The sequence below is a fragment of the Lipotes vexillifer genome, unplaced genomic scaffold, assembly GCF_000442215.2.
Source record: "Lipotes vexillifer unplaced genomic scaffold, Lipotes_vexillifer_v1.1 scaffold236, whole genome shotgun sequence".
In the NCBI taxonomy this organism is placed as follows: Eukaryota; Metazoa; Chordata; class Mammalia; order Artiodactyla; family Lipotidae; genus Lipotes; species Lipotes vexillifer.
This window is the reverse complement of record NW_006773295.1, coordinates 465,846-492,178: the sequence shown is the minus strand read 5'-3', so window position 1 is coordinate 492,178 and position 26,333 is coordinate 465,846. Positions and strand designations below refer to the sequence as shown.

Here is a 26,333-nt window from a genome sequence, read left to right as displayed (position 1 = left end):
CCTTCCCCCCCCCCGCAGCGACTCGGACGCGTCTGCCTGCCCCCACCCACCCACCCTCCGGCCCGGCCCCTGCCCTGCTGCCCGCCCCCGCCGGACATCCATCGTCTGGCTCCCCTACTAACCTCCCCCTCTTCCCCAGCCTCCCCTGACCTGCCCTGCCCGCTTTTATTTATTTTGGATTAGCCAGTTGCCCCCCACCGCCCCCGGTTCTCCCCTCCCCTGTCGGGTCTGCACCCCGCTCTCCTTGCCGCGCCCCCCTAGGACTCCCGAGAAGGCTTTTGTATTTGTGCATAGCTAGAGTGAGGGCGGCTCACCCCGAAAACCCAGTGTGGGAACGAGGGAAGAGAAGGGCTCACCTGGAGCCACTGCTGGAAAGGAATTAACTCTCCAAAGTTCTCCCCCTGCCCCCTACCTAGTCGGGCCTTCATGGTTTCTGCCCTGAGCCCCTCCGTAAGTGGGCATCGGGCGGGGGGGCACTTTGGGAAGGGGCGGACCCCAGGGGAAAGCAAAGGGCTTCTCAGGGAACCCCCAAATTCTCTCACTGAAGTTCCCCACCAGGATGGTCCCGTGGCCAGAGCCCCTTGGCTGCCCCGAGCCCCCCGAGCCCCCTTCAAAGGAAAAGGAGGCTCAGGTTGTGACTCTTCATGAACAGCGAGTGACCAGGCTGGCGTGGCAGGGCTGAGGCCCCCCGCTGCCGTCGTCCCCCCTCTCTGTGTCCTCTCCCCCAGGTCTGAGGCTGGGGTCCTAAGCTCCCTTCCGCATTATAGTCCCTGCCTGTGAAAACCCCCTTTGGAGAGTTAATTGTCTGTGTGAGGTGCTTAACCTATTAGCCCTGAGAACACAAAGCAATAATCTTTGTTACCGAGATGCGCGGCTGTTTGTGTTTTTTTGTTTTTTTTTTCGTTGTTTTTTTAAATGTTTCCTAATAAAAGAGAAGCTGCATTTTATTGGTTTTTATTTTTAATTTTCTACACATTTGAGCTGAGTCATAAGAGACTTAGCTTCCCTCTCCTCCCCTTTCTGTGATTCCCCCACCCCACTGGGCCCATCCATGGGCTCAGGGCCCTGGAATTCCGTTTTCTGATTTGTTTGGGAAATTTTTTTAAAAGATGTTACACGGTGTTTCGAAGCCAGCAAGTTACCACCCTCCGGTGTCTCTTCTCTCCACATCTGTAACTTCTTTTTCCAGGTTTTATTTTCAGTTTTAAATTCCTAATAAATTATTTGAAAACGGGCCTGAGCTTGTGAGTGTCTTGCATCTCTCTGTGCGTTCAGGTCTAGGTATCCCAACGATACCCTGTTTTCCCTTAACTTCTCCTATTTTCCTCCTGGAATCATCTTCACTTTCCACTCGACCCAGCTCCCATCTCCAACTTCATCAGCCTCATAAGCTTAGTGTTGATGCTGAGATACCACTTCACACCCATTAGGATGGCCATCACCAAAAAAACAGAAAAAAACAAATGTTGGTGAGGATGTGGAGAAATTGGAACCCCTGCGCCTTGCTAGTAGGAATATATAAATATAAATTGGAACCCCTGTGCCTTGCTAGTAGGCACAGCTACTATGGAAGATAGTTTGGTGGTTCTTCAAAAAGCTAAACACTGAATTACGATCCAACAATTCCACTCCTGGGTATACACCCAAAGGAATTGAAAGCAGGGACTCAGATACTTGTACACCAATGTTCATAGCAGCATTATTCACAATAGCCAAAAGGTGGAAAACAATCTAAGTATCCATCAACAGATGAAATGGATAAACATGGTCTTTCCATACAGTGGAATATTATTCAGCCATGAAAAGGAATGAAGTACTGATACATGCTACAACATGGATGAACCTTGAAGAATTATGCTAAGGGAAAGAAGCCAGACACAAAAGGACAAATACTGTATGATTCCACACATCTGAGGTACCGAGAATTGGCAAATTCATAGAGACAGAATGGGAGTAGGGAGTTATTCCTTAGTGGTTACAGAGTTTCTGTTTGGGATAATGAAAATGTTTTACAAATAGGTAGTGCACAACATTGTGAATATAATTAATGCCACTGATTGTACACTGAAAAGTAGCAAATGGGTGAGGGGCTGTAAAAAAATGGTAAATTTTGTTATGTACATTTTACCACTTATTTTTTAAGCTTGGCATCGGACCCCTTGCTCTGGTTTGCCTTTAACTCGGAGAATCCTAAGAGGGTAAGGTGGGAAAAGCAGCTCAGGTGGAGGTTGGTATCGCCAAATGGTTAGATGTGGGGTTTCCAACACCTGGCTCCTCCCCTTCTCTGAGCTTCCTCTGCCTCTCTGAGCCTCAAGTTCCTCATCTATTAAAGGGAATGATAAAGAAGCCAGACATAAAAGGCCACGTATTATAAGATTCCATTTATATGAAATATCGAGGAGCCACAGAGTTAGAAAACAGATTTGTTGGGGCTGGAGGGAGGGAGGCAATGGGGAGTAAATGCTTAATGGTTAAGGGATTTCCTCTGGGGTGATGGAAATATTTTGGAACTAGAGGCGGTGGTGGCATGACATTGTGGATGTGCTAAAAGCCACTGAATGGCTCATTTTTAAAAAAACTATTAATTAATTTTATTTATTTATTTATTTTGCGGTACGCGGGCCTCTTACTGTTGTAGCCTCTCTCGCCGCGGAGCACAGGCTCCGAACGCGCAGGCTCAGCAGCCATGGCTCACACGCCCAGCCGCTCCGCGGCATGTGGGATCTTCCCGGACCGGGGCACGAACCCGTGTGGGATCTTCCCGGACCGGGGCACGAACCCGTGTCCCCTGCATTGGCAGGCGGACCCTCAAGCACTGCGCCACCAGGGAAGCCCATTAATTAATTTATTTTTGGCTGGGTTGGCTCTTCGTTGCTGCCCGCGGGCTTTCTCTAGTTGCGGCAAGCGGGGGCTACTCTTCGTTGCGGTGCGCGGGCTTCTCATTGCGGTGGCTTCTCTTGTTACAGAGCACGGGACTCTAGGCACGCGGACTTCAACAGGTGTGGCTCGCGGGCTCTAGAGCGCAGGCTCAGTAGTTGTGGCGCACCGGCTTAGTTACTCCGCGGCATGTGGTATCTTCCTGGAGTAGGGCTTGAACCTGTGTCCCCTGCGTTGGCAGGTGGATTCTTAACCACTGCACCACCAGGGAGGTCCCAATTGCTCACTTTTAAATGGTTATTTTTATGTTATGGGAATTTCACTTCAAAAAATTTAAAAAGAGAACCATAAGAGTATCTGGGGTGGTTGTTAATTAAACGGGGAGGGCTGACAGGATCCAACACCAGGCAAGGCACAAAGTAACTGGTTGGTAAACGGTAGCTGCTATTAATCCCAGGCTGCCCCAGGTGCCTGGAAATGCATAATTGGGGCTCAGCAATGGCCGCCCCCTCCCGAGTGGGACTGACAGCTGCGGTTCACACACTGCGGTTCCCTTAGTGTCTACTGTGCACAAGTCACTCTTAGGCACTGAGAGGGTGACCAACTTGTCCTACTTTACTGGGGACTTTTCTGGTTTGAAAACAGGAAGTGCTGTATCCCAAGAACCCTTCCATCCCTGGAAGAAAAACAGAACGATTAGTCACCTGAAGGCAATGACTTCATTTGGGTTTGTAGCAGGGCGTCAAGTTCTGCTGAGATCTGAAAGAAGAGTAAGAATTAACTAGGCAAGGTTGGGGGCGGGAGGGGGCGGAGGAGCATACCAGGAGGAGAGACCAGCAGGGGCAAAAGCTTTGAAATGGGAGGAAGCATGAGGACGTCAATCAAGGAGCTGAGAGAAGGTCCATTGCGTCTAGAGAAGAGGGTATCCCACCCCACTACAGGCCAGGAGGTAGGTAGGGGCAGAGCAGACTGGGCCTCTAGGCTGCTTTTGTTTCTTATATAAGAGCAGCTGGGAAGGTGTGAAGGGTTTTAGGCAATGGGGTGGGAGAGTGATGACATGATGTAATCAGGTTTGCATTTGAAAAGGTCATTAGCCTATACAATAGGGATTTGAGATTGTGGAGGGGAGCAGAGAGACACTAAGGAGACTGCTGCAACCATCTGGGCAAGAGATGCTGGGGCAAGGACCAGGGTGTTGGAAGTTGGAAGAAGGGTGTGGCTTGAGAGCTGGACTTGGGGTGGGACTGGATGGGGAAAGGGGTGAGGAGAGGGAGTATTGGGGAGAGTTCCTGGGTTTCTGAAGACCTGGACTCTGAAGGTCAGTTTCCTCGGTGGTTGTGCTCAGTTTGAGAAATATTCTCAGCTGAGCTCAGATGCAACTGGAGACAGAGATGGTGTGATAAGAGGAGGGATGAGAATAAGCCCCTTAGGGTGACTCCAGCCAAATTGAACCCAGACCAGTGTTACCTAAAGCCTTCTGGGAACCTCCCAACAGCCACATACTGGGCTCAGTGCCGGACTAAGAGTCAGGAACACGTAGGTTCAAATCCTATCTCCACCACTTTCCAGCTGTGTGACTGAGTAAATTACTCAAGCTCTCTGAAACTGTTTCATCATCTGTAAAAAGGGGAAGATTATGACAACAATAACTATGCCAGAAGATGGTTGTTAGGCTGAAAAACAACATGGCACTCTTAGCACAGGGCCGAGCACATAGACGCACTCAGCAAATGGTAGCTGGTAGCTGCTTTGGGGAAGCAGGAGCCGTGTTCCAGGGGCTGAGCAGGTGTGACCTTGCTGGAGTGTGGGTATGTTGTCACCTGAAGGAGTCAAGAAGCTATACTTAGCTTCTTTCCACTGGAGAGTGTGTTTTTCCCAGACTGGGAGAAGATGTACCGTACACACCTGTGCATGGGACAGCAGTGGGTCACGGTACAGAGTATAGCAGCCTGGTGGGCTACTCAGTGACCTGCCAGGTCCATTCCTCTGCCACCTCTGTGTCTCTTGCAGAGGTTTGGACTGTAACATTTAGCACATCTCTTTCCAGGGGGAGAGGGTTCCAGTAGTGGCCTGACCCCTCTCCCACCAGGTGCTTTGCCTAAGCCCGGGCATAAATCGCACATGGGAATTTGTCCAGCCTGCCCTTGTGGAAGGCCTCTAGCTGGCTGGGAGAGGGGGAGAGAAGGAGAGAAGCAGGCAGTACTAAACCTCCTTCTGCTCCAGGGGCCTTTGGCACTCCCACCTGCTACTACAATTCCCTCTCATGGGGTGATATTGTGGTATCATAAGCAGCAGATCCAACTCATATCTTGGTCCTGCTGTGTGATATTGGGGCAGTCACTTAACCTCTCTGAGCCTCCATCATCTCTGTAAAGTGGAGTTTGTCACTGGACCTACCTCAGAGGTCTATGCAAGGTTCTTAGCATGCGACCTGGACTAGTTAGCGGTCAGTAAATGTTAGTTAATACTATTAGCCTTAGAGGACTTTGTAGCACCAGCTATTCCTCCTTCCTCAGACCACTCCCAACAGGAGCAGTGCCTGTTCCTCTGTTTTGTTCTCACCCCAAAGAACCCCACATAAGAGGAACTTAGCATTTTGCTGGCCATGCCTCCCCTTTCCTTGGGCAGCCTTCACTCATTCTGGGGGCTGAAGAGGCAGAGCCATTTGTCAGACTGATGTTGGGTCCCAAGCTAACCCTGTTCTTTCTCCAGAAGCTCTCACAGTCCTCCTCCCCACACCTCTGGGCCGGCACTGGGACAGGTGCTATGCTATCCTGAGCAGCGTTGTCCAATAGAACCTTCTGTGATGACGGAGACATTCTATATTTGCACTGTCCAAAACAGCAGCCCCTGGCTACATGTAGCTATTGAACACTGGAAATGTGGCTGGTGGGACCGAGAAACTGATTTTCAATATTATCTGATACTAATGAATTTAAATAGCTACTTGTGGCTAATGGCTACCATATTGGACAGTTGTAGAATGTCTACAGGCAAGTATGAAGAGACGGGTAGCATGAACCCTGGGTCAAATAGGGTCTGAGTCAGGCCCAAGCAAATCACTTCCCCTTTCTGGGCCTTAGCTTCCCCCATCTGCTTACTAAATGTTGTTTCAGTGTTACCGCATTAGCTGAAGGACTTTCCTGGGGCTCCTGGATTTGGGATGAAACAGGGAAGCCCTTCCAGATGGATTTCTTCTTTCTTGGCTCTAGCGCACGCTCAAGGAAAAAGTACAGAGAGCTGGAATCGTGGGGTCAGAATTACCGATTCTGCTCTGACTCACACACGACATAACCTAACATAACCTCGCCCAAGGTGGAGGGAAGTGGCTCAGTGGGAAGAGGCAGGTGTGGGTTCAAGTCTTGGCATGGCCATTTCCAGCTCCACCCCAGGCTGAACCTCATCTAGCAGTTCTCATCTGGAAAGTGTCCTCATCTGGAAAGTGCCCAAGATGCATCCCAAGACAAGAGATGATCAAACCTAACACAGCCATTAGATGAAAATGACACTTTACCTCTGTGATCTTCCTTCCCCAAACCCATTAACCAATCCCCAGTCTTATCATGAGAAAAACATCAGACAAATTCCAATAGAGGGCCATCCTATGATACACCTGACCAGTAGCCCTCCAAACTCCCCAGGTCCTCAACAGCAGGCAGTCTGAGAAGTTGCCATGGCCCAGAGGGGCCTAAGGAGACAACTTAATATAATGTGCTATCTTGGATTGGATCCTGGAACAGAACAAGAACATGTGGTAAAAACTAAGGAAATTGGGCTTCCCTGGTGGCGCAGTGGTTAAGAATCTGCCTGCCAATGCAGGGGACAGGTGTTCGAGCCCTGGTCCAGGAAGATCCCACATGCCATGGAGCAACTATGCCCGTGCGCCACAACTACTGAGCCTGTGCTCTAGAGCCTGCAAGCCCCAACTACTGAGCCTGCGTGCCACATCTATTGAAGCCTGCGTGCCTAGAGCCTGTGCTCCGCAACAAGAGAAGCCACCCCAATGAGGAGCCTGCACACCGCAAGGAAGAGTAGCCCTGCTCACCGCAACTAGAGAAAGCCCGCATGCAGCAATGAAGACCCAACACAGCCAAAAGTAAAAATAAATAAAATAAATTTATATTTAAAAAAACCTAAGGAAATCTGAATAAGCTATGGACCTCAGTTTATTATCATTATTTTTGATAATGATAATATATCAATATTGGTTCACTAATCATAGCAAAGTACCATACTAATGTAAGATATTAATAACAGGTGAAACTATAGGTGAGGCTGTGGCAGGGTGGGGGCAGGTGGCAGGAGAGCATGAGGGAATTCTCTGCTCAAGAAAAATAAGTAAATGAATAGACAAATAAATGAAAATAAAACAATAGGGTCTCCGTAACTCACAGGGTTGTTGCAGAGATCACATAAGAACCAAATGGGAGAGCACCAAGTAAACCAATTATAAAATATTGTATATTATGTGAAATATCCAGAATAGGTAAATCTATAGAGACAGAAGGCAGATTAGTGGTTGCTGAGGGCTGGGGGAAGGTGACTGCTAATGAGGACAGGGTTTCCTTTGGGGAGAATGAAAATCTACTAGAGTTAGGTAGAGATGGTCGTTGCAGAACTCTGTGAATGTACTACATGGCACTGAATTGTTCACTTTAAAAATAAAATGGAGGACTTCCCTGGCAGTCCTGTGGTTATGACTCCCTCTGCGCTCCCACTGCAGAGGACGCAGGTTCGATTCCTGGTCGGAGAACTAAGATCCCACGTGCCAAATAAATAAATAAAATTTTAAAATAAAATGGTTAATATTATAATAAATAACTATATAAATAAATAATAATAAAGTCTTACAATGTGAATTTCACCTAAAAATGTTATTTAGACCTTTGATACGACAATTCTAAAACCCTTTTTATTCTACAAGTCAGATCCAAGCCTTTAGAATTCCAAAGCCCAGGGTTTTCTTACAAGCCCACTGTGGGGAATGGGGAGAGGGGAGTGCTATTGATGTAGTGGGGAAAAAATTAAGTGTGTGCCTTAGAATCAGACATACCTAAGTTTGAGCCCCTGCTTTGCCATTTGCTAGCTGTGTGACCTGAGGCAAGTTGCTTCACCTCTCTGAACCTGTTTCCTCATCAGCAAAGTGCATAATTGATGGGAACCATTCAACAAGACCCACAGCCCAGATTCAAGCACATGAGAGGACATGGAGGCAACCATCACTTCCTTCCCATCCCCCTTCTCCCAGTTGTTCAACGGGGTTGACAGCTTTGCCACACACACACACCCATACTCACACACACACACACAAATGATGAAGCTGGGCTGAGTGCAAAGGGGTGGGTGTGAGGGTCAAGATTCCAAGATGTGCACATCCAGAAATAATCCCTTTTGTTCAAAAGCACTGATGACAAATATGTACACTACTTCCAGTGCCCCCCAGCTGCCAGGGCTTGCTTGTTGTTCAGGATTATTTCTGCAACAGACAGACTCAAGGCCAACCCAGAGTCAACAGGGAGCAAAGCAAACACTACGGTCTTATCTTGGGGTGGTGGGGCAGCTATAAGAAGGGAGGCCATAGTGACATCAGTCTCTTGGGCACCAACTGACAACAGGATGAAACTTCTCGTGTTGGCTGCTCTGCTCACAGGTAGGCGAGTCCCCCCAGCTCCACCCCTTCCTGAGCTGAGATATCTCTCCTCTGCAATGGGGGCCACAGGTCACAAGGCTGGCCAGACCTGGAGTCTTTTTCAGGTGGGGCTCAGCGTGGGGCTTAAGAGGTCCCATATTGGGGTCCCCTCAAATCCCCCCCGCAGCTGGCACCCTTTCAACCTTCAGGTCTGAACTCAGATGACCCATCTCAGAAAGGCTTACCCCTTCCATCCAAGCTAAGAGAGCCCCCTCTCCTTTCCGCCTACCATATGGCCTCGGTATTAGGTCTTCTCAGCACCTGTCTTTGCCTGCAGTGTGTCTGTTGTTGATTCATTTCTTTCTTTATCCCACACCCACACCTAAGCATGGGCTCCATGGGAGCAGGAATAGTGCTGTTTGCACTATTTACTGAATGAACTAATAGAATCAGAATTCACTAGAATTCAAATCCCACCCCATTCAGCCATTGTTCATTCATTCACTCAACATCTATGGTATCACAGCCTCCAAGGCATGAGGCTCAGGGTTGAGACTGGGGACTCAGAGATGAATGAGCCATGCTCCCCGTCCAAGGAGCACGCACACCCGCGCACACACAGGAGCAGTAGCTTTGTGCAGGTCTGGCCTCTGCAAAGAGCAGAGCTGGCTGGATCAGAGAGAAAGAAAGTGGAGGGAAGTAGAAGCGGGGGTCTGGAGATGGGCCAAGGTAGCCAGGCCACTCCCGACTGAGCAGGCTCCAGGCTCTGCTCCTGGACACAGCCTCTGTGGGCTGCCACCGTGGAGGCTGCTCTTGGGGGAGAACGACAAGCTGCTGCCCTTCCTTCACCCTGGACCTTAAGCACATGGAGCAGCTACAGTGTCCACAGCAGATCAAGCACAGGAAGCGCCTGGTATGGGGCAAAGAGATGACACTGATGGCCGATTGGACAGTATCCCCAAATCATTTAGCGCCATCTTCTCTTTAGGGCACCAAATCTCACAGGTAGGGCTCTACACAGGAGGTAAGGAGATCCTGCTTCCAAGTCGGCTGTTCCAAGCCTTGTGCTTGATTTGGGCAAACACTCAGCTAGAGGCTGACTTTGAAAACTTACTTAATAGATAATTATTGAGTATCTACTATGTGCCAGGCACTTTTAAAAATTCACATATTGGGACTTCTCCCCTCAAATCCCCCCCGCAGCTGGCACCCTTTCAACCTTCAGGTCTGAACTCAGATGACCCATCTCAGAAAGGCTTACCCCTTCCATCCAAGCTAAGAGAGCCCCCTCTCCTTTCCGCCTACCATATGGCCTCGGTATTAGGTCTTCTCAGCACCTGTCTTTGCCTGCAGTGTGTCTGTTGTTGATTCATTTCTTTCTTTATCCCACACCCACACCTAAGCATGGGCTCCATGGGAGCAGGAATAGTGCTGTTTGCACTATTTACTGAATGAACTAATAGAATCAGAATTCACTAGAATTCAAATCCCACCCCATTCAGCCATTGTTCATTCATTCACTCAACATCTATGGTATCACAGCCTCCAAGGCATGAGGCTCAGGGTTGAGACTGGGGACTCAGAGATGAATGAGCCATGCTCCCCGTCCAAGGAGCACGCACACCCGCGCACACACAGGAGCAGTAGCTTTGTGCAGGTCTGGCCTCTGCAAAGAGCAGAGCTGGCTGGATCAGAGAGAAAGAAAGTGGAGGGAAGTAGAAGCGGGGGTCTGGAGATGGGCCAAGGTAGCCAGGCCACTCCCGACTGAGCAGGCTCCAGGCTCTGCTCCTGGACACAGCCTCTGTGGGCTGCCACCGTGGAGGCTGCTCTTGGGGGAGAACGACAAGCTGCTGCCCTTCCTTCACCCTGGACCTTAAGCACATGGAGCAGCTACAGTGTCCACAGCAGATCAAGCACAGGAAGCGCCTGGTATGGGGCAAAGAGATGACACTGATGGCCGATTGGACAGTATCCCCAAATCATTTAGCGCCATCTTCTCTTTAGGGCACCAAATCTCACAGGTAGGGCTCTACACAGGAGGTAAGGAGATCCTGCTTCCAAGTCGGCTGTTCCAAGCCTTGTGCTTGATTTGGGCAAACACTCAGCTAGAGGCTGACTTTGAAAACTTACTTAATAGATAATTATTGAGTATCTACTATGTGCCAGGCACTTTTAAAAATTCACATATTGGGACTTCTCTGGTGGTGCAGTGGTTAAGAATCTGCCTGCCAATGCAGGGGACATGGGTTTGAGCTCTGGTCCAGGAAGATCCCACATGCTGCAGAAAAACTAAGCCAAATAAATAAGTAAATAAATAAATAATTACTTTAAATAAATCACATATTGATTATTTCATTCATGTAACTCTTCATATATTTATTGAGTGCTTCCTTTGTGTCAGGCCCTGGGGAATAAAATCCATGAGGTCTGTCCTTGAGTTTATGATCCTATGAGAGGGAGGCATTAAATAGAGGGATACAGATTGTTCAAGGTACTATAAAGAACATGAAGAAAAGTGGTAGCAGAGGAGTCACTGAGCTTGGGTGGTCAAAGTGCCTCTTTGAAGAGGTAGCATTTAAACCAAGATGTTCCAGCCTTTTGAAAAGTGAGCTGACCAGTGTGCTGGGCAGAGGGAAGAGGAGGTGCATGGGTCCCGGAGGAGAAAAGAGGTTATCCTGTTTCCTGTTGAGAACAGAGGCCACACAGGCCTCTCACTATTCCTTACATTCCTGCCCCCCCAACCCTGTCATTCCCCTACCCAACCCTCCGTTTAGATTCCCCTGCCCTACACCAATTTTTCCACCTTCTAAAACAATATCCGATTTCCTTATTTATTACTTTTATTGCTTATTGTTTTTCTCCCCAACTCATAAACTCAATGAGTTATAGATTTTTTTATTTGCTCAATGATGTATCTCCAGCTCCCAGGACAGTGACTAGCACATAGTAGGTGCTCAATAAATATTTGCTGGATAAATAACAGGGATAGTTTTAAACTATCATATGTTCACACAAAAACTAGTACACAAATGTTCATAGCAGCATTATTCATAATAGCCAAGGACCTCCCTGGCAGTCCAGTGGTTAAGACTCTATGCTTCCAATGCTGGGGGCATGGGTTCGATCCCTGGTTGGGGAGCTAAGATCCCAAAAGCTGCATGGCGTGGCCAAAAATAAATAAACATAATAGCCAAAAAGTAGAAACAACCCAAATGTCCATCAAGTGATGAATGGCTAAAAAAAAAGTGGTCTATCTATACAGTGGAACATTATTCAGCCATAAAATGGAATGAAGTACTGATACATGTTATAACAAGGATGAACCTCAAATCGTTATGTGAAGTGAAAGAAGCCAGTCACAAAAGGCCATATATTGTATGATTCCATTTATACAAAGCGTTCAGCATAGGGAAATCCATTGAAACTGAAAGCAGATTAGTGGTGGCCAGAAGGGAGGGGGGAAAGGGAAGCGATTGTTAATGGATACTGGGTATTCTTTTGGGGGTGATGAAAATGTTCTGGAATTATTAGGGATGGTTGCACAACTCTGTGAATGTTTAAAACCACTGAATTGTACACTTTGGTTAAAATGGTGAGTTTTATGTTTTGTGAGCTGTTAAGAAAATTCCTATTCACTTTACCAGGTTCCTGTATCCAGCTCTTTGCAGGGTAGGCAGCTGGCCGGGGTCACGGGGACGGCGCGGGGTCTGAGAGAGCAAGCAGGCAGTGGGGTCCCTGGGGCGCCGGCAGCCAACCAGGACGTATTCGAACTCTGTGTCTTCCTGCAGTGGGCGCTGCCCAGAGCGGCATCAGCCCGCGGGCATTATGGCAGTTCCGCGGCATGATCAAGTGCAAGATCCCCAGCAGTCACCCCTTGCACGATTTCAACAACTACGGCTGCTATTGTGGCCTGGGTGGATCGGGGACCCCTGTGGATGAACTGGACAAGTGAGTTGATCTGCCGGGAGAGTATCCCTGGGATGGGGGGAGGGCACAAGCCAAAGATCTCACGAGGCACAGAAAGGAGATTCGCCTATTTGCTGAAGATAACACACGTTCACCTCTTATACAAACAAGAAAAGCCTGAATCCAATGCTCCCTATCGGGGATGGAAAGCGGAAGGTCAGGGATGTAAAGTAGTGGGTGCTGCTGCCCTCTAGTGGCAGAACTTTGCAACACAAAACATCACTGCAAGGGTTCAATCTTCTGAAGTGGTGAAACCCTCACTGCATCTTCAGAATATAGGCTTGTACTGTATTCCTGAAACCATTTTAAAATCGCCTTCAGTAAACATGAGAAAAGGACTTAATTTTTTCAAGCCGTAGGACCAGTACCTCTCAGAGCAGGTCAGCTAAAACATCCCCACCTGTTCCCGAGGGGGCAGGTTCAGGCGGACCTGCTGCCCTACCCCTGCTCCTGCCTCAGCTCTGTCCCTCCCCCTCTCCAGGTGCTGCCAGACACACGACAACTGCTACAGAAAAGCCGAGGAACTAGGCAGCTGTACATTCCTCCTGGACAATCCCTACACCGAAAGCTACTCATACTCGTGTTCTAACACTGAGATCACCTGCAACAGTAGGTTTACCCCCTTGTTGGCTCAAAGGCCCTCAGTAGGCATGGGGAGAAATAATTGTAATGATAGTCACCACTGATTGATCATTTTCTTGGTGCCGGGCAGTGTCTCCTTTAATCCTCGAAACAACCCTATGTGATAGGTACTATATATTATCCCCATTTTGCAGATGAGGAAACTGAGGCTCAGAAGGCTGAGCTAATTGCCCAAGGGCACACAGTCCATAAATGGTAGTGTTTTGTTTTTTACATAATTTTTAAAAATTTATTTATTTATTTTTGGCTGCATCGGGTCTTCGTTGCTGTGTGCAGGCTTTCTCTAGTTGCGGTAAGTGGGCACTACTCTTCGTTGTGGTGCGCGGGCTTCTCATTGCAGTGGCTTCTCTTGTTGCAGAGCACAGGCTCTAGGCACGCGGGCTTCAGTAGTTGTACCGCGCAGGCTCAGTAGTTGTGGCACGTGGGCTCAGTAATTGTGGCTCCCGGGCTCTAGAGAGCAGGCTCAGTACTTGTGGCGCATGGGCTTAGTTGCTCTGCGGCATGTGGCATCTTCCTGGACCAGGGCTCGAACCCGTGTCCCCTGCATTGGCAGGCGGATTCTTAACCACTGCACCACCAGGGAAGCCCCAGTGTTTGGTTTTTGCACATAGGTCTATATGACTCCAAAACCTCTGCTTTTCACTGCCATGCCATACTACTTCATTGTTTCATAAAAAGAGTTAAGAATTAGAACGTATCAGGTTCTCATCGCATGCCAGGTACTAGGCAAGGTGTGTATATGAGATAGGTTTCATTAAGCCCATTTTACAGTTTAGGAAGCTGAGGCTCAAAAATAGTCACTTGCCCCAAATCACACAACTTATGAGAGGTAGGGCCAGCATTTGAACTCAGTTGCTTCTGATTTTAAAGGCTCTGGTCTTAACCACTAAGTTATGCAGCGCTCATGGTGAAAGGTATCCCTTCATGAAGGTGGTTCTGAAAAGCAGACAATTCGGAGAGGTGTAGGGTATTGTTGTGCGAGACCAGCATTCTGAATTTTCATTGCCCTTCATTTTGCACTCACAGATACATCACACTTTTTAAAAAACGTACCAACAACACTGGGATAACCATAATCCAACTCCCCAAGTGCCAAGAAAAAAATTACCTGGCATCTCATCATCCTAAGAAATAAATGGTTCCTCTGTGTTCCTTTTCACCCTTATCTTTGGAATAAGGTTTATGTCCTGTAACCTGGCTAGGCATGTGCCCGTCACAAGTCATTTGCTTCTTCTGCATGAAACACTTCCCACCAGATATCTGATTGAGTCACTCCCTCTTTCTAGATCTTTCTTTAGATGTTGTTTTCTCAGTGAGGTCTTCCCTCAACATGTTCTTTTATTTGTTTTTTGGCCGGGCGCCATGCCCGACCAGGGTTCGAACCCAGGCCCCCTGCAATGGAAGCTCGGGGTTCTAACTACTGGACAGCCAGGGAATTCCCTCAACGTGTTCTTTTAAATTGCAAACACACTCCCTCCATCTCTCCAGCATTATCCTTTTTCTTTATTTTCTCCACAGAATTTCTGAATGGCTGATATATTTATGTTATTTCTTCATTTGCTATCTCTCCAATAGAAAGTAGGATTCACAGGGACAGGGATTGTTGTCTGTTTTCTTCATTGCTGTATCCCCAGAATCTAGAGCAGAGCCTGGCATCCTGCTGGATGTAAATGTTTGATGAATGCACAGTCTAGATACAATCTTGCATTCTGCGTTTTCTCCCTTATCACCATGTTTTTTTGTTTTGTTTTTTTTGTTTTTTTGTTTTTGCGGTATGCGGCCCTCTCACTGTTGTGGCCTCTCCCCTTGCGGAGCACAGGCTCCGGACGTGCAGGCCCAGCGGCCATGGCTCACGGGCCCAGCCACTCCGTGGCATGTGGGATCTTCCTGGACCGGGGCACGAACCCGTGTCCCCTGCATCGGCAGGCGGGATCTCAACCACTGCGCCACCAGGGAAGCCCCCCTTATCACCATGTTATGGCCATGTTTCCATATTGTTTCATAGTCTTCATTGTTACTTCTTTCATTACTGCATAAAATAGCTTAATTTGCTTACACAGTCTCCTGGTAACAGAGATTTTGGTTGTGCTCCACTTCAGAAAGCCAAATATATGGGAAATCATATTTTTGCACTGCAACTTGATCAGCAAGAGTTTCTTTCTATGGATTCTGGACCCCTTTACGAATTTGCTGAAACCTATAGACATTCTCCCCAGGAGAAACACACACACACCCCACACACATTTTTGCAAATAATTATTTTTAACTGCAACTGCCTTCTCCCCACAAAAGCAGGTCAAGAAGCCTGCAGCAGAAGATGTTTATTCACATGATTAACAATAACTTGCTACATACACACTATTATATGTAAAATAGACAACAAGGACCTACTGTATAGCACAGGGAACTATATTCAATATCTTGTAATAACCTATAATGGAAAATAATCTGAAAAAGAATACATACATGTATAACAATCACTTTTGCTGTGATTCAGCTAACACAACATTGTAAATCAACTATACTTCAATAAAAAAATTAAAAGAAAAAAACAATAACTCACTAAATAATTATTTCATTATGCACACTTCATAATCTCGTTAAGCACTAATTTATGCTTTAATGGAGTGGGTGAGGAAAACATTCATGAGTTTTAAGAGGAAGGAGCAGAGAGAAACAAAACCTTAATAAGATTATTGAAGGTAAGCAGATATACATAATTAAATTATGGATAATAAAGCTGAAATTTATTTTATTTTTTTGCATTTTTTAACATCTTTTTTGGGGTATAATTGCTTTACAATGTTGTGTTAGTTTCTGCTGTATAACAAAGTGAATCAGCTATATGTATACATATATCCCCATATCCCCTCCCTCTTGCATCTCCCTCCTACCCTCCCTATCCCACCCCTCTAGGTGGTCACAAAGCACTGAGTTGATCTTCCTGTGCTTTGCAGCTGCTTCCCACTAGCTCTCTGTTTTACATTTGATAGTGTATATATGTCCATGCCACTCTCTCACTTCATCCCAGCTTACCCTTCCCCCTCCCTGTGTCCTCAAGTCCTTTTTTTTTTTTTTTTAGATTCCATATATATGTGTTAGCATATGGTAGCATATGGTATTTGTTTTTCTCTTTCTGAGTGACTTCACTCTGTATGGCAGACTCTAGGTCCATCCACCTCACTACAAATAACTCAATTTTCTTTCTTTTTATGGCTGAGTAATATTCCACTGTATATATGTGCCACATCTTCTTTATCCATTCATCTGTCAGTGGACACTTAGGTTGCTTCCATGACCTGGCTATTGTAAATAGTGCTGCAATGAACATTGTGGTACATGTCTCTTTTTGAATTATGGTTTTCTCAGGGTATATGCCCAGTAATGGGATTTCTGGGTCACATGGTAGTTTTATTTTTAGTTTTTTAAGGAACCTTCATACTGTTCTCCATAGTGGCTGTATCAATTTACATTCCCACCAACAGTGCAGGAGGGTTCCCTTTTCTCTACACCCTCTCCAGCATTTATTGTTTGTAGATTTTTTGATGATGGGCATTCTGACTGGTGTGAGGTGATACCTCATTGTAGTTTTGATTTGCATTTCTCTAATGATTAGTGATGTTGAGCATCCTTTCATGTGTTTGTTGGCAATCTGTATATCTTCTGTGGAGAAATGTCTATTTAGGTCTTCTGCCCATTTTTGGATTGGGTTGTTTGTTTTTTTGATATTGAGCTGCATGTGCTGCTTGTATATTTTGGAGATTAATCCTTTGTCAGTTGCTTTGTTTGCAAATATTTTCTCCCATTCTGAGCGTTGTCTTTTTGTCTTGTTTATGGTTTCCTTTGCTGTGCAAAAGCTTTTAAGTTTCATTAGGTCCCATTTGTTTATTTTGGTTTTTATTTCCATGAAATGTATTTTAAATATTATTTTTGTTGTTTCTTTTGTTTACAAAAGTAAACAAGGTCAAAGTAATGTAATTTCAAATTCTACACTAATGTACGTCATGGAAAGAAGAAGGCACCTATAATCCTAAAACCCAAGATATCCAGTTAGATGTATTGCCCTTCAAATTTTTTTGGCATATACTATGTATTCTTTCCCTTTAATAAAATATCTTGGAAACATTTCCACATATAGACATAATTATTTTAAATGTCTATATAATATTGTATTTTAAGGACATTCTGTAATTTTTAAAATATGCACTTTAGAGAAATTGGCTTATGAAACTTCACTAAGTTGAAATGTACAATACTTTGCTGCCTTGAGTATATGTCATAGTATTTTCCATATGGTTTGCAATTGCTTGCCTATGTTATCAGAGTTCTGTGGTTATATGGGTTTTAAAAGCAGTGAGTACATTAAGAGGTGTGAAATAGACAGAACTTTCCAAAAAGCAGCTATCACACCTAGAATCACCAGATAAAACAGGCTGCCCAGTTAAATTTGATTTTCAGATAGACAAGAAATGATTTTTTTAGTCTGTGTCCCAAATATTACATTCATTGTTGATCTGAAATTCCAGTATTTTTATTTGCTTTATCTGTCAACCCTAAATTCGCACCAGTGGAATGGCCACCAGATCATTTCAGTTAATTCTTTCTGCCCCTGGATTGTACAAAGCATGAACCGCCTTGGCTCAGTCCTCTGTTCTTGCCCTTTTCCAGGCAAAAACGATGCCTGTGAGGCCTTCATCTGCAACTGTGACCGCGCTGCTGCCACCTGCTTCTCAAAGGTCCCGTACAACAAGAAGCACAAGAACCTGGACAGCAAGTACTGTAAGGACTGAGTATCATCCCAGGAAATTGTGATTCCCTACCTGCCCCATGGCTTTCACCTTGCACCATGCCCTCCAATAAAGTACCTTGTTGAAAGGCCTCCCATTTGGAGATTCTTTTATTCTCCATCTACTAAACACAACTAAATCACTTCCTGGTCCTTTGTGAGCATCATTCCTTCTAGCCTTGGAAGTTGAATTAGAGGGATATTTCTAGGAAGTACCATGAGACTTTAATAATGATTAACAACCACTGATAATTTACTCTGTGCCAGAACTGTGTGTCTCTAAATTCCCTGGACAGCCCTATAAGATTATTTATTTATTTATTTATTTATTTATTTATTTATTTATTTATTTATTTATGGCTGTGTTGGGTCTTCGTTGCTGCGCACGGGCATTCTCTAGTTGCAGTGAGCAGGGGCTACTCTGTGTTGCAGTGCACGGGCCTCTCATTGTGGTGGCTTCTCTTGTTGTGGAGCATGGGCTCTAGGCACGTGGGCTTCAGTAGTTGTGGCACGTGGGCTCAGTAATTGTGGCTCGCATGCTCTAGGGTGCAGACTCAGTAGTTGTGGCGCACAGGCTTAGTTGCTCCACGGCATATGGGATCTTCCCGGACCAGGGCTCGAACCCGTGTCCCCTGTCTTGGCAGGCGGATTCTTAACCAATGAGCCACCAGGGAAGTCCAGCCCTGTAAGATTTAGACACTATTAGCAAATCCTATTTTTCTAAGCTGAACTTCGATAGGCCAGGTCACTTGCCCACCAAGATTCATCTCGTAAGTAGCAAAGAAGGGATCTGAACCCAGCAAGTCCAACAGAACACACGCTCTTAACCATGACCCTGCCCTGCCTGAAGTGGTGGGCTCCTCAGTTTGAGCCAAATCTCGCCCCCTTATTTCTCTGCCTCCATTTCCAACTGTGTTAAACATTTTTTCCTGTAACTCCTTTCTAGACCCTTCAAAGCCTTCACCGCACTCTACAGGCTGATTTTTACACTGTAGTCATGAAATATAATTAACAATAACGGCTTCTACATCTTGAGCACCTACTACATATCACTGTGCTAAGGGCTTTCCGTGTCTCACCTCATTAAGCATTCAAACCAGCTCTGTGAGATCGATGTTATTGCCCCCATTTTATGGATGAGGAACTAAAAACTCAGAGAAGTCACTTGCCTGAGATCACACAAATGGCAGAGTCAGGATTTGACCAGATCTGTCTGCTTGGCAATGCCTGAGTTCTTAACCACTAAGTCACTCCGCCAAGTTTCTCTACAAAGGTTTACGACTGCACTGGCACTGAAATTCACCAGAAAGAGTGGGGAGGGGCACAGAGGGAACTGAACTGGAAAAGCAAAGAGATGAGAAAGGACGATGTGGACTATGAGAAGCCATCACTGAGTAGTTTTAAAACACTGGAGGCTGCTGGGTGTATGGTGGGCAGCAAAGGAGTGTGTGCAGGTTTGTCTTTTGGCCCAGTTTCTCCTTCATTTCATTCAGCCATTCAATGAATATTTATTGAATACTCTCTCTGGGCCAGACACAGTACAAAATGCTGAGGACACAATGTATTTGGGACTGGCCTGAAGACAATGATTTATTGTTAGTAGCTGCCTTCAGTTTAGTCTTCTCTGAAACTTTTTTTTTTCTTGCTGTCAAACTGGCATATGCTACATAACATATGCTATGCTCTATGCTCCAGACTGTGCCAAACATTTTGCACAATTACCTCATCATCCTCACAACAGCTCTATAGTATATACCTCCCCATTTTACAGATGAGCAAAGTGGCTCAAAAAGGCAAGTGAGGGGCTTCCCTGGTGGTGCAGTGGATGAGAGTCCGCCTGCCGATGCAGGGGACACGGGTTCGTGCCCCGGTGCGGGAAGATCCCACATGCCGTGGAGCGGCTGGGCCCGTGAGCCATGGCCGCTGAGCCTGCGCGTCTGGAGCCTGTGCTCCGCAACGGGAGAGGCCACAACAGTGAGAGGCCCGCATACCGCAAAAAAAAAAAAGGCAAGTGATTTGTCAAAGGCCACCCTCTCATAGATGGGATAGCTGATATTGGAACCCAAACCTGGATAATTTAGAGGAAAAGTGGCATCACACCATGAATTTGCTGAAGGCAGAATGAGGTGTCTTAATCACTTTTGTATCCCTATCTGCCTGGTACTGTCCTTGATACATGCGGCAGTCAATAAATAATTGCTGAATGAAGTGTTGGTCATTAGCTCTCAGGACCTTTTGGCAGGCAAGAACGGGACTATTGTCAAATGCAAATTCATCAAACCTAGGTAGAATGGCTTTCTATACATACTGTGCTACAGTATGATTGCAAGGGATACACAATTAAGTTAGACCTGGCCTCAGCCTTCAAAGAACTGTAAAGGTCATAAACGACTTTCTTCTTTGAAAGGAAACTGCAAGCCCCTGTTTAGATGGAAGAAAAATAAGTTTCTTTTTCTTTTTCTTGGTTGCGTTGGGTCTTAGTTGTGGCATGCAAGCTCTTAGCTGCGGCATGCATGTGGGATCTAGTTCTGGGCCAGGGATCAAACCCGGGCCCCTTGCATTGGGAGCCCGCAGAGTCTTAACCACTGCGCCACCAGGGAAGTCCCGAAAAATAAGATTTTAGGGGACTATTGCTTATTCCTATTTTTTTCGGTTGATAAACAACAAATAGAGAAGAGAGTCACCCAAGCACTCCAACTGGGCTCTAAAAATATCCTCTGACGTAAAAACCTACCTCTTTTTATCATCCCAAGTGTTGGGGAAGAGAGAACTAATTCCTTTAACGATCTTTAAAGAGCATCTGCGGGGTGCTCACTACAGGAAACGGAATACGGGAAACACTGGTACAGTAGCTGGACCGAGAGTAATGCAATGTCTGGATTACATACATCCCAGAAGCCACAGCATCTTCACGGTGCTTAGCACATCACACACGCTCATTAAATAATTGTTCAACGAAGGTACAGCGTCGCGCAACGACTTTCCGCAGGCGAGGAAAAACCGCGTTGCCGTATTTACCTTTTGGGGTCACGTGACCGTGCGCGCCCAATCCTGTCAATCCGTTGGCCACACCCCAGGGACGGAGGCTTATGGAGTAGGAAATGTGATTGGGTACCTTTTGGGCACGTGGCTCTCGGTTCCTCTTTTCTATTGGTGAACAGCGGCCCAGTCCCCAGCCTACCTCCGCGTCTCCCAGGCTCAGGCCCCGCCCCTGGGGTGGGGGGTGGGGAGGAGGAGAGTCAGCACAGGCGCAGTGGTTGGCGTCCTCGGATGGTGGGAGGCGGTGCGCCCTTCAGAATCTGGCAGGAAGGACAGAGTGGGCAAGTCAAGTGTGAAAAGACGGTGACCTCCTGTGCGTGTTACGTTGGGGTCAACTTTCCTACCGTGCGCGTCCCTCTCTGGGTCTCTCATTCCCTGCACACACGCACCTCTTCCCCCAGCTCCCTCTACTAGTTTCCGGCTGGTAACTCCTCCGTTTCATTCATCCTGGGGAGGCACCGAGGGGGCCAGGAAAGTGGGGTGCAGGAAATCAAAATGGGGCGAAAAGGAAGAATGGCCAAGGAGAGAAGCGAGTAAATTTCGGACGAGCCAAAGGCCTCTGGGGCGTCCCAAGTTCTCACTTGAGTCCCCACCCCCGCCTTCAAGAGAAAAAGAAAAGGTGAAGGAATTTGCAGTTCTGACCATGTTTTTGCTTTTGCTGTTGCCTCCGTTTGGAATATCTCCCTCTCCACGCTTGGTGATTGCCTATTCATATTTTAGGACCGAACTGGGGTCACTCTGAAAGTTTCTTGAGCCTTGCCCTTCTTCCTTCTCAAAGTACAGTTGCTTAGTTACCCCACCGAATTTCGAGAACATTCAAAAGAGAGAGCGAGTTCAAAACTGGACTGGCTTTGATTACTGGCCTGGTCACTTTAGGTGACCTTGGGCAAGTTACATAAGGTCTGTGAGCTTCAGGATCCTCATCTTTCAAAAGAAGTAACAGTGCATGGATCTTAGGGTTGTGGGAATAAGGTGAGTAAATGCGTTGTAAAATGCTTCCTACAGTGCTTGTTGTAAATGTTCAATAAATACTGTTTCCGAAATAGAAGGAAGGATACTCTTTTTTTAACTTTTTGAGTGAAAGAGCCTTTAAATTCTATAGTGCTTTACAATTTTCAAAAGTTTCATACACGATTTCATATAATCCCATCATAACCCCCCACCCCTATATTGCCCATCCCCCCTTCCCTCTCCCTACTGGTAACTACTCATTTCTCCTCTATATCTGTGAGTCTGCTTCTTTGTTTTATTGACTAGTTTGTTGTATTTTTTAGATTCCACATATAAGTGATATCATACAGCATTTGTCTTTCTCTGACTTATTTCACTTAGCATAATGCCCTCCAAGTTCATCCGTGTTGCTGCAAATGGCAAAATTTTGTTCTTTTTTTTACGGCTGAGTAGTATTCCATTGTGTATTTATACCACATCTTCTTTATCCATTCATCTGTTGATGGACACAGGTTGCTTCCATACCTTCGCAATTGTAAATAATGCTGCTGTGAACATTGGGGTGCATGTATCTTTTTGAATTAGTGCTTTTCTTTCCAATATATACTCAGGAGTGGAATTGCTGGGTCATATGGTAGTTCTATTTTTAGTTTTTTGAGAAATCTCCATACTGTTTTCCACAGTGGCTGCACCAATTTACATTCCCACCAGTAGTATAGGAGGCTTCTGTTTTCTGGAAGAATATGCTTTATTTTCTTTAGAAAGGCTTTATTACATCAAGCAAAGCTTGGCTTTTGTAATTTTTTTTTTTTTTTTAAAGACAAACAGGTACACAAAAAGGAAAAGTGGCTCTGGGGAAGATCCGAGTGAGTCTACTCAAAGGAATACTCAATAGGAGACAAAGGTTTGGCAGGTAGGATGGCTTCCCCTCCCACCCTCCTCCCATACTCTAGTGATAATGGCTGATATCTGCTTAGTCAGGCACTGTGTTGTGAGCTACACATGCATCATTACCTTGTTTAGTCTTCGTAACCACTCAATTGGGTAGCTCCTATTATCCTCATTTATAGAGACTGAAGGTTAGATAAAACAACTCGCCCAAGTTCACCTAACTACTAAGTAGCAAGACAGGGTTGGAAATCCAAGTCTGTCTATTTTCTAAAAGTTTCAGTGCCGTGCTATATTCCTTTTCTAATAAATCGAGAAAAAAAAAACCATTCTGCTTTCTTGGATGAGATTAATTTTTTTTTCTTCATGAAGTGGAATTGATCTCTTTTGCGACAGAAATTATGGAAACAATCTGGATCTCAGAGCACCATCTTGAATCTCAACAAGAATAATATATCTGGAATTAACTATTATAGCTGGTGGCAACCTTTGCTATTCCTCAGAGCAAGGTGACCAACTCATCTTTGTTTTAGCACTTCAAGTCCTACATCTGGAAAACCCCTCAGTACTGGGCAATCTGGGATGGCTGGTCACCCTACCTAGGAGTGTCGAATTTCCTATCTGTCCTGACTTTGATCCTCTCAGGAAATGTTTGGCATTCACTGAAGACTGACCTTTATGCATGTCCAAGCATCTCATGTGGGATTAACTCATTAAGTGAGCTAACATGTTGTAAAATACTTTGCACAATGCTTGGGATATAGTGTGCTCAACAAATGCTATTATTTTATTTCTTATTATTTAGTTTTTGGCTGCACCACACAGCACATGGGATCTTAGTTCCCCGACCAGTGATCGAACCCGTGCCCCCTGCTGTGGAAGCGCAGAGTCTTAACCACTGGACCACCAGGGAAGTCCCAACAAATGCTGTTGTTTAAGGGACAACTGAGAGGATATTCAATTTATGACAGCATGAAAGAAGGAATATGAGTTAGTGGGAAGGAGATTCGAGTATTCTGTACTTGTTGCCTTCATGACTTGTACTTACTAAAACTGTGATAGCAGAGCAGTTGTGGAAGCAACAAGGAAGGATATGACTGAAAGTCACAGCCAAAGCTGGGCTTATGCAGTTACAACCATGTAACCTGGGCAGTGAAAGCTGATAGCACCCGCTAGTAGAAGTCTGTTATTCCAACCGAGGGCACTTACAGCAGGTTGGGGACTGCTGTGCTGGTGGAGAGAAAAAGATGTAAAGTAATGAGACCTGAGAAGCATCAGCTTCAGGAAATACCAGGTTCCTCTTGAGACAGACTTTTTGCAAAGAATTCCATCTCAGGAGGAAATATGAACAAAACAAACATTCCTAAGACCCTCAAGACTCGGTTTCATAAATCGTGCCAGCATTAGGTGATGAAAGAGCCTGCCTTCCCTCCCTCGCAGCCTAACCTGCTCTCCACTGCCCACATTTTAACCATTCCTGGCTGGGTGTACTGTTGGCTTCTACTTCTACTTCAGGCTGACTTCCTTCTAACTATAATCTTCAGACAAGTAGGAAGCGTTGCTGTCTAAAAGAACTGAGAGAAAGATCTACTCGGATTCTCGTCCTGGCTCTGAAACAACATACTGTGGCCTTAGGTAAGTGTGGATCTTAGTTTCCTCAAAAATAAAATGAAGGGGGGATGGACTAAATTTTCTCTCCTGTCATTCCACGCATGACTCTGTGACATATTCTGGTAAAGGATGAGAGTACGGGAGGTAACACATCCTCTGTGAGCCACTTGAGAGCAAGAGGTTGTATCTTTGTAGCCTTAGTACCTAAATACGGTGTTGGTCAGTAACCGTTTATGAGATTTGTGGATGAGAATGGCTTGGGATTCAAAAGACCCAGATTTGAATGCAATTATTGGTGGTACTGACTGTGGGTAACTGAGCAAATCTGGTTCAGAGCACCTTAGCATCTCTATCTGCAAAAAAGCTGGAGTGAGATTTACCACAGCCTTACGCCTCTCCACAATTAATGAATGCTGTGAGCGAACCTACAGCTGTGCAGGTGAAAAGAACTCTGTGTTTTCAGGATCTTGGGTTATCCCAGTCAACTGAAATTTGCTTCCTAGGCAGATGCAGGATGAACATGTATTGCTTGCCCTGATTTTAGACAAAAGACTACCCAGAATAGGCTGTGATTCTTTCATCCGCTTCGCTTTTTGATGAGATCGTGCAGAAAGCTTTAGCCTGCGACAATGATTCTCTCTGGCTAACACAGTAATCAAACAAGTCTTGCTGCTTCCCTCAGCAGAAACAAATCAATTTAAGAACCCACTTGGGAATTCACTGTTTCCTCTCTGCAGACCAGGTTCAAGGCTGGTCTCATTCTGGCAGCTGAAATCAAGCAGAAATCCTTAGAGACCGTGTCATAAAGCCACATTCACTTTTAGCTGATTAAAAAATATAAAAGTAACAGCCCACATACCTAATGTGCTATTTAAAAAAATCCTTCCTCTATTCCTTGGTTTATAAAAAATTCATTCATATCATTGTTCGTCTTTTCAAAAAATATATCAGAATGGTTCAGTTAAAGACATTTAAGCATTCGGAATTATATATTAAGTCGTTTCCTTCCCCCTTTACCCACATTAGTGAGATCCCTAGGTTAGTACTCTGGAGGTACATATTTCCTGGGCTATTTCTTCTGCCTGATGAGATAAAAAGGGAGAGAAAGCAGTTTTCCTATCAAAAGAAGCTGCGGCTTTTAAAAAGTCCTCTTCAGGGGCAAATTCATCAGCCGGAAGATTTTAACTCCTGGGCTCTGAAAGCTGCAGGGTTCAGAGATGGCAGAGAGATGTCAGTTTGCTGCCCTCTGCAGGCGGCAGTTGGTAAGCCTCGATCAGTTAGAGGAAGCAGGGATTAATCCTTAGGGATCTGAAAAGAAATGAAACAAGTTAATGCCAAAATAAGCTGCCAGTGGGGTGGAGGAAATGATTGTGTACATCAGTCTACCATAAAAAACCCCACAGCATTTAGGGAATGTCAAGATGGCCACTCTGAACTGTTAGGTGCAAACAGGATGTAATAAAATACTGTACTGCTTGATTCAACTTTCGTAAGAATAGATTTAGATTTAGTTATACCAGAAGGTTAGATTTTGGTTATCTCGGTAGTGGGATTATGGGTAATTTGTATTAAAATCCTTTTTACTTATCTGTATCTTCTAAACTTTCTGTAATAAATATGTATTATTCTAGTAACAAGAACTAGTTAAAAAGTGATTTGCCAAGGGGACTTCTTGGGTGCTAGCAGTGTTCTGTTCCTTGATTTAGATGCTCTACATCTTCATCAAGCTGTCCACTCATGATGGCTGTGATTCTCTGTATGTCAGTATACTTCAATTAAAATGGTTTTTAAAAAGTGGTTTTACCGGGACTCTCATACATTGTTGGTGGGAATGCAAAATGATACAGCCACTTTAGAAGACATTTTGGCAGTTTCTTACAAAACTAAACATACTTTTATCATATGATACAACAGTCTCACTCCTTAGTATTTACCCAAATGAGT

The 26,333-nt window shown here is 45.5% G+C and overlaps 1 protein-coding gene across 1 annotated transcript; it reads left to right on the top strand.

Annotated features, from left to right (window-relative positions):
• Positions 1 to 8,407: 8,407 nt before the first annotated feature.
• On the top strand, positions 8,408 to 17,992 carry PLA2G1B (phospholipase A2 group IB). Its single transcript, XM_007448183.1, has 4 exons — positions 8,408 to 8,527; positions 12,295 to 12,454; positions 12,954 to 13,081; positions 17,783 to 17,992. The coding sequence occupies exons 1-4, from the start codon at positions 8,494 to 8,496 to the stop codon at positions 17,902 to 17,904; spliced, it is 444 nt and encodes a 147-aa protein (XP_007448245.1). The 5' UTR covers positions 8,408 to 8,493; the 3' UTR covers positions 17,905 to 17,992.
• The last annotated feature ends 8,341 nt before the right edge of the window (positions 17,993 to 26,333 follow it).

What these genes read in the sequence shown, in the direction of transcription:
- PLA2G1B (XM_007448183.1), top strand. Translation starts at nt 8,494, where the DNA reads ATGAAACTTCTCGTGTTGGCTGCTCTGCTCACAG. An exon ending in CCTGTGGATGAACTGGACAA is followed by an intron (nt 12,455 to 12,953) that starts GTGAGTTGATCT and finishes CCCCCTCTCCAG; the next exon opens with GTGCTGCCAGACACACGACA. An exon ending in CACTGAGATCACCTGCAACA is followed by an intron (nt 13,082 to 17,782) that starts GTAGGTTTACCC and finishes GCCCTTTTCCAG; the next exon opens with GCAAAAACGATGCCTGTGAG.